The 18,167-nt window shown below is 32.6% G+C and overlaps 1 protein-coding gene across 11 annotated transcripts in view; it reads right to left on the bottom strand.

Moving 5' to 3' along the window:
• Positions 1-18,167, bottom strand: part of Robo2 (roundabout guidance receptor 2) — a 1,616,745-nt gene that overhangs the window by 42,853 nt on the left and 1,555,725 nt on the right. For all 11 annotated transcript variants that reach the window (XM_063224740.1, XM_063224738.1, XM_063224737.1 and 8 more), the window contains 3 exons: positions 14,485-14,667; positions 7,149-7,191; positions 5,601-5,728 (listed from right to left, as the gene is read on the bottom strand). In XM_063224740.1, the coding sequence (XP_063080810.1) occupies positions 5,601-5,728; positions 7,149-7,191; positions 14,485-14,667 (354 nt within the window). The remainder of the gene's footprint in view (positions 1-5,600; positions 5,729-7,148; positions 7,192-14,484; positions 14,668-18,167) is intronic.

Below are 18,167 nucleotides of genomic sequence, written 5' to 3'. Positions count from 1 at the left end.
GATGATATACAACCATCGCTAAGCTATCAGCCTCAGTGACAGGCAAGCCTACTGCTTGTCCTTCACGTCTCACTGCTTAAAACATCCCTTCCTCTGTTCTCTTCAACCATGAATGAGAAGTTTGGGATATTTCACTAATGAAAGATGCTTTCAGTTGTTCACACTGTTTTAAAACCAAGGAAAGTATTAGTGCTTTACAGAAGCTCTGGGAAGAGGATAAGAGAGAGCTTAAACATCATAGAAGAAACCATCATTTTCCACTTTACCATTAAGAACACATGAATACAACTGATGACTAGTTGTGAAATTTTGCAAAATTATAGTACCCTGACAATGAAATACATTATTCTGAATTTTTAACTTGACATTTATCTGACTTAATTTCATAGCACTAGAAATGGAGAATAAGGGATACCAGAAGGTGTGTGTGTGTGTGTGTGTGTGTGTGTGTGTGTGTTTTACTGGGATAACAAAGGAATATTTTCATGAATAAGTCATTTTCACAATGCAGCAGGATTTAACTATGGAAAAAGCAATCTCAGTGATCAGGGAGTTTAATTTATGCTATCAAGTCTTTGGAGTGGAAGGTTATAGTTTCACGTTGTAAAACAGCAAGAGTAAAATTAAACTTCAGGAACAACACTGAATATCAATCAGTTCATTTATCATTTTGGGATGCTAAATTATCTTTACGTGGTGCTTTATAATTCAGACCTTCTACCTCTCTCCTGAGCACTTATTTTCCATTTTCAGCAGAACAATATTAAATGAGTCTAAAAGAGAAATCATTAACACTAATTTTATTCATTTAGCATTTAAATAAATCTAATTATAGCAACTTCCTTAATAATATATGCTCTAAAAAGTCACTTCACAAGACTCAAGGCCATAAAATTACTTGATCTCTTCATGATGGGAAATTTTCAGCTGTTTTGCAAGTTTCAGGTTCAGTGATATCCAATCAGATTTGAAATAAAGATTCTTAGAGAAACACTAATTTTGTTTTGCATTTTATGAAGATTAAAAAAAAGCTTGCTTTAACAATAGTAATAAGAAATTTATATATTATACACTTTAACTCTGATCTCCCTGGAGGTTTTGTGGTTTGCCAAGTCATTTTATTAGTAAGTATATATGTACATTATTGATATGAATATTTTAAGTGCATATTCATGGGGTAAACATTTCCAAATTTGTAATGTTTCAGTAGGCTGTATTGGCAAGTGTTATAGTTCATATCTAGATGTCCCTCTAAGGCCTCATGTGCGCATAGGTTGGGCATTTGGGAGTAATTGGATCATGGATATATCATACAGGATTAGTCCACTGATGGTTTAGCATAGTTCTGGGTGTGGATGATGGGCTTACTGAGGAGGGAAGACACACCCTGGGTGTGGATAGCACCAACCAATAGGCTTGCAGCCTGGATGGAATAAAAGGGGAAAGAGAAAGGAAGTCTTGCTGATTTTTTGCTTGCCTTCCCGTGAGCTCTCTCTGCCTTGCCACCATGCCTTGAAGCAACTGACTATGGACTGAAGCCTTCACAAACTGTGATCCAAAGTAAACTTTTCCTTCTTTAAATTGTGGGTGTCAGGTGTTTACCCAGCAATGAGAACATAAGTAAGACAGCAATAAAAACTGCATCCATGTTTTGCACTTTCACAAATATGTTCTTGATATGTTTTTATCTGCATACTAATTTAAAAAATGATGCTGAACATACATATTTTATTTTTTTCTCAAAAATATATTTTAGTAGTGTATTAACATTGGTGCAAATAGATACTTCTAAGTATTCACTTTTGCTTCTACCCTTCTTCTGGTTTTTTTTTTTTTTTTTTTTTTTTTTTTTTTTTTTTTGTCTTTTTCCTTTTTATTGGTACCGGGGATCGAGTTCACGACTCCCTGCTTGCAAGGCAGGTGCTTATGCTGCTGAGCTAAATCTCTAGCCCCTTACCATTCTTCTAATGACTATTAATTTAGTAGAAATATTTCTCCAGCATGGGCTTCAGTTTCATTCAATGTGAAGTTTTTGTTCTCTAAAACTTTAGATTAGCTCATATGCCAATTCACCTGCAAGCTATTGGCATCATTTAGTTCTCAAATGATTAAAAAATAGAAAAAAGTAATTTAAGTATCCAGCCCTACATAGTTTTACTCCAGAATAACTAAACTCATGGTTCTATAACATACTCTCTCTCTCCCGTAGATGATAAGCAGATTTCCAGTCTAATTACTTCCATGTTGGTTTGGGTGCTACATATTTTCTGCTAATACTATTTGATCAATCTCACAGAACTAAAAATTTAGACTCTCAGTATAAAAATTTCCAATCAAAAAATGGACAAGCAGAATGAATAGATACTTCTCAGAAGTACAGGTGACTAATACATGCATGCAAAAATGTTCAATATTACTAGACATTAGAGAAAAAAAATCAAATTTAAAACAGAATTGGGATACCATCTCACTCTAGGTAGAATGACCACCATTAAGAAATTAAATAATAAAAATGCTAATGAGGCTGTAAGGAAAAAGGAACACTTCTAACTGATTGGTGGAAATATAAACTAGTATATTCACCATGGAGATCAATATGGAGATTTCTCAAAAAACTAAAAATGCAAATTCCATCCTACTCAGGAAGTCTTCTAGATATCTTTCCAAAAGAGTTAAAGTCCTTACGTTACAGTGATATAAGCACACACATGTTTATAGGAGCTCAATGTATAATAATAGTTGAATCTTGCAATTAGCCTATCGCCACCCACAGATAAATGGATAAAGAAAAGGTGGTATTTTTACACAATGGAGTACTACTTGGCATAAGGAAGTATAAACAAGGCATTTTTAGGAAAATGAATGTACTTTGAGGTCATAATGTTGAATAAAATAAATCAGATATAAGCTTAAATGTCACAGATTATCTCTCAGATGAGAAACATATAGTTAAAGAGTAAAACAAAAGATAGATAACAGAAAATAGGGATATCTCTTCCAAATGGAAAGGGGAACAAGAAATGAATGGAGGAGGAGGAAAATAAAGGAAAGGAGATACAAAGGAGTACTGAAGAAAAATGCAAACAGAACTTTTGCAAATTGCAATAGGTATAGGACTGCAATAGAGAGGGCTGGGAGGGGAAATGGGAAAAACCCCAAAGAATTAGGACATAGTATGTACAAGTACAAGCTGCCCATGACACATGTACCATGGAGGACTGTGCTGGCCTTGAGGGTCATCTGGGAAGTCTCTCATTCCCTGTAAATGAGGCAAAAATAGAAGAAAATCTTGCAAATCTACACAGGGATGTACCTTTTCTTAATCAGACCATGACATCTCTGATGTTAATATAGTCAGCTAGAATGTGAAAAATGAACCATTTTCATCTTTAGGCATTTATTTGATGATAGAAAAATAGAATGTTTTATCAATCTGATGCAAACACAGTAAGTAGAAGAGGTAGTTATTACTCAATTTGATTAAAGCTTTGGGAACTGGATTTCTTTGGATAAAGTCAGTTTGCATAGTGAGAGGAAGTATGTTCTGTTTTCTCTATGAAGAAATGCTCAAGCTGGGAAACTCCTAAGGCACAGTGATTACACATTTTCAGAGTCTGGTCACCTAGAAAAGACAGCTACTCATGCAGTGTCTGGGTGAACAAGCCCCCGAGGGGTGCATTTGCTTACACAAAGGAAATCAGAAGCTGAGGAATCACACAATTTTTTATCCTCTCATTTTCTACTGATGCTACTTGGTGCTAATTTTATGCTTAGGTTTGTGTTAAATCTATGTGCATACATATATGTTTTCATCTGTTTAATTCTCATTACATGTCTATTTTCTGTATTTTATTTAAAGAAATTCACTTTCTTATAGATAACACTGACAGAAAGCAAGCTTGTGAATGACTTACTAACTTTATTATTTGAAACAGTGTTTTAATTATATTCAAACACATTGACAATCCATTCTCAAAGAAAAAATACCAGTATTCATGATTATTCATCTAAATCAACATGGTTATGTATCCATGCTTGAGAAATCTATCTTCTAAGACTTCAGTAAAATTCAGATTAGTGTAGCACAGTCCTAGGTCCCCTGAATTAATTCTAGAAATGTAGAAATCTTCTAATATAGCTATCCAAATCTTATTTGACTTACAGAAATCTCATCAGCCACAGCAGTCTTTTAATCTTACTTCATTTTACACTCAGCAGCAGGATTTATAATTTAAAAAGTGATAAGATCCTTGCATTTTTCCCTTTAAAATCCCTTGCATTTATATTTCCCTAGGAACTCTTCACACTCTTTATGTAACTTAGAATGTCTTCGGCTATGTATCCTCTTGCATTAATTTTAATACTCTCATTGTCTTGTAGTTTTTATTTGTGTCCTTAGAAAATCTCCTTTCTTTTCTTTTGCTTTTTGCCTGCACCCTCCCTCCATCTGTCCTTCGAACTTCTCTCCTGTCTTTCTTTCTCCCTTACTTCCTTCCTCTTTCCTTTGTATTTTTTTCTCAGTGCTGGAAATCAAACGCAGGCCTGATGTGTGTGAGTAAGTACTGAATCACTGAGTAAAATTCCTAGTTTTCTTGTCAGGTCTTGAGTAGATGAATGACTGTCTTATTCTTGGACTTTACATATGATACGTATTCTTTATATACTTGTTTCAATATTTGTTTAATTTCTAATGTTCCTTCAGTATCAACTTAAAAGTACTCCATTCATATATAACTTTTTAAGACCAAATAAGTAACCTTTTCTGGTAGGGTACTGACAAAGTTTTTCAAGTTCATTAACTACTTGCATAGTCTTTTACCAAGAGATTACACACATATACTGTCAAGTCAAACGCTGGGTCAAAGACTTCTCTATTTTTCTCATCTTTTTCTAAGTTCCTTTTTGATGTAAAGGTGGATTTGGGAAGAAGTAGTAAGACATAGTAGATCCAATTCTGTCTCTTTATGAAATCCTACAGAGGACTCTATCTAAATTCTGGATGCAATAGAATGAAATCTACATAGTATCTACATAGTACAGTTTCATCTTTCACTTGGTATTCCAGTTATCAATTGTGGAATTATAGAGAGTGCTTCTAAACACTTTTTCCTATGAGTTATCTTTTCCTCCCATTAAATATTATAGGAGAGTAACTGTTTCTTTTTACATTGATATTGTGTATTTATTGACTACCTTACATGCAGGCACACAAGAGGTACTCAAAAATACATGCTTAAAGAGATTTAGAGAAGCAAAACATGGTTCAAAAATCATTATCTTTCCTAAACAGCATAGGTATCAATTTTAGTGGTCTTATTCTGGTATTTCTGAAAACAAACAACATTGAGAAAATTTATCTTCTGCATTAGTAATGACTTACTTATGAGCCTAGTTTCACGTATGGCAATACAGATATATTAGTTTTATTGTAAAATATTTAATAAATGTGTATATATATACACACACATATATATGGAATTACTAGTAGGAATGATTTATTGTTTTGATTGTAAAACAAAATACTAACATGACTTCAAAATACTAGGAAAACAGAAAAAAAAAACACAAACAACATTATTATTTTGAAACACACAACTTACCTCCACGCCCAAAATTCCCAATCTCATTTGGGCCGCTATTGCTATTGTTTACTGGCAAACTTGTAGCTGGCCAGGAGTCAGCAAGCCAGGGATAATTTGGATCACCAGCATTTAGAAGACCTGGACGGCTAAAGTAGAAATGAGAAATACATCAGCCTATGACGCTCAACATAAAATGCTGACCCTGCATCAGGCATTAAAAAGGGTTAAGTTATTTAAGAAGATTTTAAATGACTTCAAATTAAAATCTGTAGGCTCTCAAAAATTAAGGAACCTTAGTAATTCATTAAAACTACATAAGATCAAAACATTGGTGGAAGCAGAGTCCTTGCTTGGGATTCTGCTTACATTCAAATGAAGTCTGCTCTCTGACCTGAAAGTGGTAGGGATTGGTAACACAGGAGCCCAAAACAAGGCATGATGATAAACTGACACCTCAGGGGACCAATTATTCAGAATAGCTGATCAGTATCAGCCATTTTCAGGATTTTGGGCTCCTCCATTCTCAATTCCTACGGCCACATGTATTTGTCCTCTTTAGGCAATCATCCATGTAATAAGTCCTTGTTCTTGTTTTAGAGGCAAAGAACTTGAGGAAAATTAATGAACAGTATTTATACTGCTTCACCAACAGCACATTTCCTAGATCTCAACTGAGAAATATCAGGAGTACATTAAGGAATTCTTTTAAGGTAAAAGATCGACTGTCATCTGATCCAGCATGTGAGTATAACTTAAAAGGAAAACTTCCTTCACATCATATTTAATAAAGAATTCCCTACTTTACTCTAAAAGATGTATTCTTATTCTCTGCATATTATTAGCATATTTACCAAGAAACAGAACATCTACCATCACTGTATCTTTTTATTGATAGACCTATTCTGGTATGATCCCTAAGAGAAACATGTGTTTCTATGGCAACTACAATAAGAAGATTCAACAGCTTTCTTGCTACATGCACTAGTCTCATTAGACTTAATCTCTTTTTGCTAAAATATTGATTAAATGGGAGATTGGAAGTTATTACCAGAGCCTAATTACAATCTCCATATTGGCAAAAGGAAAATAGATGAGGATATATGGGTTTGTTATCAGCTCTTATCAATTTCAATTGAGTATCCAAAGTTGTGGAATCCAGTCCTATCAATCTACAGTCTATTCATCATCCATGAATCATTTACTTTGTGATCGATTATGTGTAATTGTTCACTCACAGCAATTTAGTGAGAGCCAATAAGGAGTCTTAAACAACAGCAACTTCATTTGCTAATGTCTAATTAATGCAATAAACATCCTGCTAACAAATGAACACATTCCCTGTGATATTTACTACTAATTTCTTCAGGGGCATCTGGGAGATATGAAACATCTGGACTTGATTCCTCTAAAGTGCACAAAAGATAGATCATTAAACCTTGTGGTAAGCCATTTAATTCCTCCTAGAATTCTCTGATTTGTGATTGTTTGTTACAATAATAGTCGCTTACTACAGAATTTCCTCAGTCCTGATTAAAACTAACAATAAAAAGAATCTCCTTATCATACCTTCCATTGCTCATGAGTCCTCCATCTCCTCTTTGAAATGTAACTGTAACAAAAGGAAACACACACAGACACACATACACACAGTCAATATTAATTACGATTCATAACAACTACATATTGGACCTCAGTTTAGAGCCAAAGCCCCTGGGAATTTTAACAAATATAATTAACATAATTGTACAGATTGTACAAGCAGTAGTTTAGCTCAGGGCGAAGCCAATCCTTGCTTCAACTTTAACAGAATATTTCAAGTTTTCCTCAAGCCAAATGTACAGTTAAGTTAAAGTGGCACTTTGTATTTAGATGTCAAATACCAGTGCAAGTGTTATACATCGTGTTAAGATTAAGAGTAAATAAGATTAAGATTAAAATAAGATTATCTTAACACAAAATTGTCTTAATTAGGAGGCAGCACACAAAATATACATAAGTTGAAACAGGATCATTCCAACAGGTAGTATTCTTCAAATAAAACAAGGGAAACAGATACTTACTGACCATATTCGTCTGTTACAAGTCTTTTTAGCTATACTCATATGAACCATGAATTGAACAGGTATAATTGCAATAGAAATGAATTATAATTAATATAGAATAGCATGCTCATGAAAATAAAGTGTTCAAATAATTGATGCCTAATAGATGTCATTATATGCAAAGATCACAAAGCTTAAATTTTACTCAAAACAGTGGGACTTATTAGCGACACTAACTAACAAAACGTAGGACTGAGGTCAATGAATCCACCCTTTCCAGTTAGTGACTTTCGCTTCAGAAAGCCAAACCCTGTGAGTGGGTTTCAAAGATCAGACTAAGAGTGTAATTGTTAGTGTATGCCCTTTATCCAAAACCTCTGCAACCAAAAGTATTGGAATTTTAAAGTGATTCATATTTGAGAAAAATCATACACTGTACATACTTCAAAGACTGTATGAGACAAACTGAATTCAAAGTTACACAATAGTTCTTCAATGAAATGTGAATAGCATGAATAGTAAGATAAACTATAGTTTTACATTAGTTTGGATCAAATTTTGATGTAAATTATTCAATTAGAAAATTACAGAAATAAAATTTGTTAAGAAGTTTGTACATTTTACAATATTGCAATGAACTTGTGATTCTGATCAAAATTTTTATAGATCTATTAGCCAGTCTTAGACCCAAAGGGAAACAGTATTGTTTATATTGCCGTGAAACCAACAACCAATATAACCTTTAGAAGATATTAATTATATTTACTATGTTTACTATGTATGGTGAGTTAAGGTGAAAATAACTTTTTATTAATTAATCCATTCTTTAAATAAGCAGGATATATTGATACTTATGATGTGTATATAATGAGTACTTTTAAATTTGAATAAAATACCTGATCTCTTTCTGAAGTTTCAAATACCAGTTACGATCATTCTTTATTCTCCTAAACAATACCTAAGTAGGGGCTGGGGATTTAGCTCAGCGGCATAAGTGCCTGCCTTGTAAGCAGGCAGTCGTGAGTTCTATCTCTGGTACCGATAAAAAGGAAAAAGAAAAAAAAAAAAAAAGTAAAAATAAATAAATAAATAAATGTCTAAGTACATATATCCAGTCTCTTCTTAAAGATCATCTAATAATATCTCCTGAAATCATAATCAGGCAACATGATCATAATTCTAAGCGCCTCTCAGAGCTTTAAGAGACTGGAATATATCAGGGTCTTCAGACATAATTTGTTGCTTTATCAATTTTTTTCAGCAAACATCTCAAAGGCATTGTAAACCAGTCCTGAGACCACCTATTCATTTGTCCAGAATTGACCACACACAGCTCTGCAGTGAAGATGAAGAAAATACTGATCACTAGTTACTTAAGAGCTAGGAACTAGGAATCAGCAGAGAATCTGATCACTACTTTTAACAAAACAAACTGATCTAAAACAATACAGAAAATTAAATGAAGGCCAGATTAGATGCACTTGGGTGTATATACACAAGCACACACATATACACAGAGTGTGAAAGTGGTTCAGTTAACTAGCTTTCCATCTGATATGACTCTATTAATTTTGTGAGTTTTAAAATAAAATATTAAGTGGTTGTTTTACTCTGCTAAGAGAGTTAAGAGAGTGCTGAGTATACCACTGTGAGTATGCAAATAATAGGCTTTTGATGGGCTGCACTTCACAATGTGCTGTTTAAAAGATATATGAAAAACTAAATTCTCCCTAAATTAGAACTCCTTTCCAATACTAATTTTCTGTTAGTGCCAGAGCAATAAATGATAGTGGAGAAAAAGAAGACAACTGAAGAAGTGCCAAAAATAAAAAAAAAAAAAAAATGAAGGCGTACTTAACTTTAAATGCTATTCAATGACAGACTCTTCATAAAATTTAAAGCTTAAAGCATACGATGTAACACACAAAAAGGAGTCATTGGTCACAGTTGATTTGCAGGTCTACTAGAGTATGGACCTTGAGGTATAACCCATATTTGCCAACCAAAAAGTAATTTTTGTGATCAAAAGAATTTAAATTTCAATGCATTTCATGTTCATCATTCAGAGCATGCACACTTTCTGTTTGTGTCCCAGCCATCATTAAAATGTTTTCCAAGTGCTCCCATAATGTTAGTATGTTGTCAGACATTCCAAAAAGACTTTTATTTCTATCTTTGCATAACTGTTAAGGGAAGTCAAAAATTCATAGAACTACCTAAACGGTTGACTAGCCCAAAATGGCCCCTACTCATTTTGGAGCATAGAATCTTCCACTCAGTACATTTTGGTCAAAAAAGAAGAACAAGGGGAAAAAAAGAGAAGGAGGAGAGAGAAAAAGTTCAAGAAGTAAAAGGAGGTGGATGTGAATGTGGAGGAGGAAGAGGAAGAGGAGGAATACAACAAAAACTAAAAACAAAAATACCACCATCACATACCCAGCCCTTATGATAATAGTGTTGATTAGTTGTGTTTATAAATACAGACGAGAAAGATAACACGTGGTCAATATTTTTTTTATCCTTTGCTCCAAAGTTTGTATATTCTTTACATTTTGAAAAGTATGCCTAAAATAACAGTTCTATTCAACAATGAAGTTGAAGTTGGGTTACAAATAAAGATGAACATTTAGAACTTAGGAAATAGAAATTTTAAATTATATTTGGATCAGAATTGTGTGTAGAAACAATATCAAAAATAAAATGCATATTGGGCTGAAAGTTTTTTCTGAAGTAATTCTCAATTTCAATAAGTGTTTTGCCTTGAGGTGGAAAGAAATCAGGAGTGGAGGTGTATGGTGGGTGCTTGGACAATTTCTTCTTGTCACAATTTTTATAATCACAGGGCACTAACAATGTGCTTATCAGTGATTGAATAACTATGATTTTTAATCTGTAGTTTTTAATCTGCTAGCATCTCAAATTAAAAACTTCCAAGGTATTGGAACTTTTAATAAAGGGTTTCCAGAAAGTTCCACAGAAACTACAGTTTAGATATGCATGAAACATTCTGAATTTTTATGATGGAAAAAAGTTTAAGAAATTTTGTAAGATTATGCTACATACAAACTTCTCCTATTATCTGACAGGATTAATCTTAATATTGTGCCTGCTAGAATAGGAGGAGAGAAAGAAAATATAACTATGTGGTAAATTGACATTTTTTAGTAAGGACTACTTCTGTGCACATATTTCTAATATATCACATTTTCTTATTCCAAATTTACACATTAAATATTGCAGTTAAAACTCATTACCTATCCTGAAAAAGTATTTCTGAAAAATGAATATGAATTAATCCTCATTTAATAAGCATCAACTAAACCTGGATAATCACAGAATAAAAATTTCATCAAATCTTTTAACTGCTTTTGCAGTTTTTCAAATAATTGGTATTTCAACAACAGCTTTAAAACTCATGTGAAATGTTTAGCATGTTATAATTTGCTAACTCTTGTAAATTATTTACATTTACTAGTTCATAAAATATTGTCTCCATATATAATATTCATAAAATTCATATTACTTTTTCATTAAACTTTGATGACTTATAACAATTCTAAATAGAAAAATGGATAGAATAACCTTGAAAAGAGCCATACGTTTTTCATAAAATTTTTAATACATCTATAAATAATCCTTGTGAAATCTACAGAGATTTTTTTGAATCTTAGGTTGTTCATATATATCTACAAGAAAACATTATTGGATATAAAACATTCACTTTGAATTCAAGACCATCTAATTTGGTGTATTTTCCCCAGGTATTTGTCTATGATTCTCTTTTACTTTAAAACAATTAAGATAGTGAAGCTTCCAGCATTCAAGAACCACAAATGGCAGTGATAAAGAGAGTGTTAGTACTCATTGAAAAGATAAATAACACTGCCTGTTGGTTTATAAAAGTGGCTAATTACTTTGCATTATAATATGTGGTGCCTTTTTGTTCCAGCAGCCCTTTTAATGACATGGGTATATCTACAATATGTATTTGTATATAAAAATTATGTAAAGAATAAATATGAAAAAATAACACTGTAAATATGTGTGTAATGTTGTCCTAGAGAACTTTCTTCTTTTTTCCATGTAAAGATGCAAAACACATTTAGGTCAAATTCTCCTCCCATATGATTTATGTGTATAAATCTAAATTGTATTATTGATACTTGTTTATATCATTTGAGGTTTAATATAGTAGTGTGCAGTGATAAATATGTGAAGTCCTCTGACATCAAATGGACAGTTTTGTGGACTTTTTCTTTTCTAAGTTTTTAATTTAACTTTATATAATAATAACAAATGAAGCACTGGAAATAACAACTAATGATGATGTTTTGGGTATACAGATGAGCAGAAGGTATCTTACTGCTTATTTAGTATCTTATCCAACAAAGTATTCTTAGACCATCATTAGTTACTATCTTTTTTATTTTACCTCTAGAAGCTAAGAAAGGATTTGAAAAAAAAGGGATGGGAAGACTGGAATGTGGGAATCAAACATGGCTTTCTGTGTAATTTTGTTTATGTTCAGTGTAGTTTTACCAAAAGTATATGCCTGCCAGTATACAAATGCATCAAATATTTAATTATCAGCACAACTGGAACTTGAAAAAAATGAAGTATCTTATTCTATGAATTAATTTGAATCTTAATTTCAAAATTGACTATATTTATTATAAAATAATTATGATTCTTGTGCATCAAAAATTAGAAGCTATATAAACATGTACTTGAGACTATAAATACATTACCATGTTGCAAAAAGTAGAAACTAGACTTTTTGTGTTGTGCATGAAATCGTATAGCTTTAATTTTATTTAGTTTTCATACTCATAAAATATGCAAAATTTTCATGAAAACTAAAATATAAACAGAAGTAGTACACATACAGCATTTTTTCTGTATTTTATTTTTATAAAACGCTTCTGGGGAAAATAATTCTGCATGTAATCACTGTGCTTTTAAAATAGATTATTGGCTCATGTTTGAAATATAAAAATATAAACATATGATAGATATATATACCACCAATTTACATTAAATTATCCATATAAAATCTTATTCTCAGTGTTGGATAAGGAAAAGATTGTGACCTTTTAACAGGTTGGAGGATGGTTAGTTTTGGAGAAAAGTGCATAAAAAAATCACAAATAAAGTGTGTACTGCGAGGGGCCCATGGTACAGCAAATTTTCATTTACATCTCATCTATAAGAAGAGAAGAGCATTTGTGAGAAAGCAGAGACCTTCTCACAACCAGCTGAAGGGAAATTCATTTTGAGTCAGCCATTTATCAATTAAGTAAAAAAGTTTTGAAAGGCTTTTCTCTGGCTTGGCCTTCTTCCAAAATATTTGAAGGGCATAGGACATTCTGAGTTAGCAATTCTTCTAAGCACAGGGATATCAATCACAATGAAAAATGATAATAAGAAATGTACTATTGTCAAACTCAAAGACCAACAGATATTTTCAAATTAAGGGTACATGTTTTGCAAAGAGCTGCTACTAAAAAAAAAAAAAAAAAAAAAAAAAAAAAAGAATAAAACTCTGTCTGATGTTAATTTTACTGAAACTGTAAATCTACCCAATACGAAGCATATTTTATCATGAAAAGTGAGTGAATGGAGAAGTAAGGAGGTCAAAATGCATCATTTGCTACTGAAATATATTAGAACTTTGACCTGAACGTGCTTGCATAGCATAACTTTTATTATTGTCATTAAAGTCAAGTGAATAAACACAAAACTGTTCGTGATTTATGCAAGTGTGTCATGGAGATGAAATACAACATAAGGATAATAAAGCAGCTTTGCCAATGGACCATACTTTCATGAGTGAAGGAGGAGGAATGGATCGCCAAACAGAAAGATACATTCCAGTATTTTGAATGTCTAAGAATGACACTCAGAAATTACTCCTGAGCATTCTTTTTGGGAAAGAATCTCTAATTGGTGATATGATTTAGCACATAGATGACAAAGAATAAAGAAGCAGGGAGCCAGCAACTCTGGAGAAACGAGAACGGCAGAATCATAGCCTGGCACCACGCACAAAGCCTTTCTCAGTGGAGATGCATTTGTACTTTCTGTAGTCTCAGAAATTCACACAATACATAAACAATAAATCTCATCTTCCTAAGATGCATACATATTTCTGACTTTCTTGAAACTCTATCCTGGATTTGAAGAAGAAAATAACTTTGTAAACATCTAGACCATCAGAGATTATTTTTTTTTTTGCTTATTTTTCTTCTCTTTTTTTCACCCCTTTTTGATTTTTCTTTCCCTAAAATTCTTCTTATTCACCTTAGAATACATTCCATAAGTGAGCTGTAAATCATTTCATTCATGTCTTATCGATTTTACTAATTCTGGTATTGCCTCCTGTAATCTGCAACCTGACATATTAGAAGCTATATTTCAAATCTCTTTTTATTTCTGAACATGATAGCAATGTTCTTGCCTAAATACACATCTATAATAATTGCTTCATAGCACACATAATATGTGCATGTGTGTGTGGTTTGCGTGTGTGCATAGTCACAAGCATGTGTGTGTGTGTGTGTGTGTGTGTGTGTGTTTCTGCTCATTTTTGTGTGTGGTTTGAAAAAGTAGTCGAGAAAAAAACAGTTGAGCATTTTATCAGGTTGTACTCTTGTTATTTCATTGGACACACAAGCGAAAAAATTCATATAGTCATAAAGTGATACAATCAAGGTCAATGCATTAAAGCCTGTTGTTTACCACTGCATTTTAGAGAATAAGTCTTTAAGTCAAAATCATTTATTTCACTATATTTCCTCTTATTTTATTACATTCATTAATTTTGACAAATTTCTAAAAATGTTCTGGAAACAATATCTTACCTGCGTAATTACTCAGTCCCTTTCTCTTCTTCCTTCGCCAGTATAACCAGATGCTAAAACCCATCAGAATTACCCAACAGGCCCCACCAATACCAGCTATAAAGGCTGGTTGCTTCACAACATCGGTGATTTGCTCAGTTATGCTGTTATTGTTTTCAGTAATGACAACTTCATTACGTCCCCCTATGGAAAAACAACATTAGTAAATTTTCAGGCACGAATAGACACAAGAATACATATATGGTGTACCAAAGGCACAGAAAAACTCATTGGTTTTGTGCTATAACTGTTGATAAGCATATTTTGTAAGTTTGGATATAAAAATGAAATTGTCTTTAAAAGTGTGATGAAAACTTGGCAGGATGGCACAGGCCTGTAATCCCAGCACTTGGAAGGCTGAGGCATGAGGATCGCTGTGACTTCGAGGTGCACCTTGGCTACAAAGTGAATTCAAAGCAGCCTGAATAATACAGTGAAACTCTGCCTCAAAAAAGACAAAAAAGTAATTAAATAAATAAAAGTATGATTAATAGCATTGTTCTCTTTTGTTCTATTAGCCATGAACAAATTCTAAAACATTTCTTGATTTATAGCCTTATAAATAAATAAACAAATACATAGGATGATCTGAAATAACAACTTTTAGCTTCCCTCGACCTCCCTTCTCTCCTCTCTCATTTCCTTTCCCTTTGTTTGTACTTTACACTAATAGCAAGTGCTAGCCAACTACTCTACCACTGAGCTATCCCAGCTACATCTCTTTTGAAACAAGCACTAGTTTCCAGCCCGACATCCTCCTGCCTCTGTCTCTCCAGTAGCTGGGATTATAGGCATGTGCCCCTGTGCCCAGCTACCATTTTTTTCTTGGGTTGGATAATGCATTTTTTCAGATAGTACTTGTTTAACATAGGGTATTGAAAAATTGCTTTTCTGCTGAGCATTGTCTATGTTCAAATAGAGTTTATACAAGTTTATACAATTTAATATAAACTTTTTATATTCTATTAGAGATTTTATTTTGTATAAATAGACACTAATTTCCTGGCAGTAGGAAAGCTGCTACAGAAAAGTTACGTTATTTCATCAGCATGTGTAATTAAATACGAAGGAAGGGTAAGATTCAGTGGTGGTGAACCTGTGGCACTTGTGTTATTTGTTTTCATTTTAAGGCAAAAGATGTCAATGTATGAGTTGTTTTTTCTAAATTAAAACATCAGTTATCGGGTTTAAATGAAGCGTTTACTTTTCAATAAATACATGGTTTTGGGTTATAGTTTGGGTACTCATCTCTAAAAGGTTTGCCATCATTGCTTTAACTTATTTGAAGTTAATTTGATAGTCCATTTGAATGCTGAGTAAAATATAATTTTAGAATTCAAGTTAAAATCTCTACAATAAAACAAACAATCACATATGGATTAATGTGATTGTAGAAATGATCATGTTTTGAAAATTTAGACCTCTTAAATAATTAAGACAGTATGAACATTTTAAATAAATTTAGAACTTATGGAATCAGGATATCATTGAAGAGCAAAGCTTTAAATGCTCATTTAATAGATTAGATAGTGAAAGTTAAGTGATTTCTAATGCTAATCTGATACAGAGTTAGCACTTAATAAAAGGTAAACTATAAGACCAACATCATAGCTTATCATACTAAAGAAATTGTGTGGGATTATCACTGTTGTGGCTAACATAGAGTTGTAATGTTCTAGAAAGAGCATGATTTTTGATGTCCTAGATTGGAATATTATCTCTGCCACTTACCAGTAAGTTAGTGATAAATTTATGTTAGGGATTTAATCTTATAATCTTCTGTTTCAGTTAATTGGCAATATTCGTATCTACTTCACATATTTGGGAGGATCATTAAGGGTTTTCATAGAAAATAGCTCTTAGGGACAAAATAGTTTTGACTCAAAATTATTACTCCAGTAATGGTGGGAGTTATTTTGAGAGCTTTTCAGGTAACTTATTGGACAACAGTGATAAATCATCTAGATTTGAGGTTTCACATCACAGGAGACTTGCTTATCATGCTGATTCTCCTTTTTTATTTCCCAAGGAAGAAAATTAGCTTCCTATTTCTCAGTCTTCCTTGCAACAAAGGGACTGAGCATTAGCCAGAAGTAGGGACAAGTGAGGTGGACTACCTCTCACCTAAGTCTTAAAACTGCTGTGACATTACTTGGTATTCTTTCTCTTTCTTCAAGTGTTAGACAGAGATAAATAATCTTTCAGAAGATACTGAGTCTTTAAGAGATGGTAGAGTTATTGCCTGGAAGAATTCAAGGACTTTGAACGACTGGAGTGAGCTGAAGCTTTATTGCTTCATCTAAATAGGCTATGAGTAAGGGAAAAAAAAAACAAACAAACAAACAAAAAAAAAACTTTACTTGAGCCAATCAAAATGAAAGCTCAGTTTACTTGTTGTAATTGGTAGCAGTACCTTCCGTACACTAATACTGCATTCCTGAAAGGCCTTTTATGATAAGTTCCAAACTCAAAAATCAGATTCACTTAATTAAACAAGTTCTACTCCATAAGTCTACCCTTAATTCTCTGTGTAAACAAAATATAAACTATGTTTAAAATAGCTCATACTTCCAACAAAGATGTTAGAATTTTCTTAGGTATTAGCAGTTACTTAAAAGAAAATCAATAACTCTCACAGAGCAACAGAAAATAACATTTGTTTTTCAATTTTGTGGATTCCATAATAGAGTATATTAAATCTACTGTAATATTTATATTAGCTAAATCATATTTCTTGTTTTTAATGTTGCTAGTACTTTAGAAACAATGTTGTCAGTTGGACTAATTAAAGCACAGACAAGGATGTGCGTGACCTGTAATGCTCCATTGTTCTTGCAGACAAAAAAAAATGAAATATAATGTGTCCCTCCCATTGGAGAGTAACGAAGAACAAAACTAATTTGTTGGACTAAAAATTAATTAGACACATCAGATTCGGTTGTACCTATTACTATGAAAGTTTGAAGCTTATTACCATTGCACATATTATCAACTATGAAACCTAAGCATGAAAAGGCCAAATAATTAGAGAAATAATAATTCTAATATTAAATAAAATTACTAGAAATTTTAAGTCATGTAAATTTGTTATATGGCATGCAGTTTGGTGGTTATATATGTGGACACACTTGGCTCTTTTTCATGCCATAGGTCTAATGATATGGAATTATGGATATTTTTACATAAAAGTAACTTTTCCATAGAAGACTGAAGAGAAAAGAACACCAACTTTAAACCCTATGAATTGTATTATATTTTTGTAATATTTTAATTAATGGTCCCTTCAAGGCACTGTTTGAAATGAAGACTAAACTGAGAGGGAGCAGATGAAATTGTATAGGGTCTGGCATAGGACAAATCTAAAATTATGAATCATAAATTACATCAATGTCAATACACGATTTAATTAAAGCCAAAGGAAATGAGGGAGAGTTTAAGTCACTTTAAATTCTGTGTCTAGTACTGAAGAGACAATAGGGAAAGCATGAATTGAAACAGGAAAGATTAGCCATCTCTAAATCACTATTCTACTAAGGCAGAGCAATTGTGTAGAGAGCGTTATCAGACAAGATGTGAAGTTAGATACAGAGGGATAATTAAAGAAACAATTAGGAGGCTTCCCAGTACAACAGGAGATATTAAAC

The sequence above is a fragment of the Cavia porcellus genome, unplaced genomic scaffold (genome assembly GCF_034190915.1).
Source record: "Cavia porcellus strain 051 isolate PalLab524CR breed Dunkin Hartley unplaced genomic scaffold, mCavPor4.1 scaffold_15, whole genome shotgun sequence".
In the NCBI taxonomy this organism is placed as follows: domain Eukaryota; kingdom Metazoa; phylum Chordata; class Mammalia; order Rodentia; family Caviidae; genus Cavia; species Cavia porcellus.
Note: the sequence above shows the minus strand (reverse complement) of the source record. Positions and strands in the feature narration are given on the sequence as shown.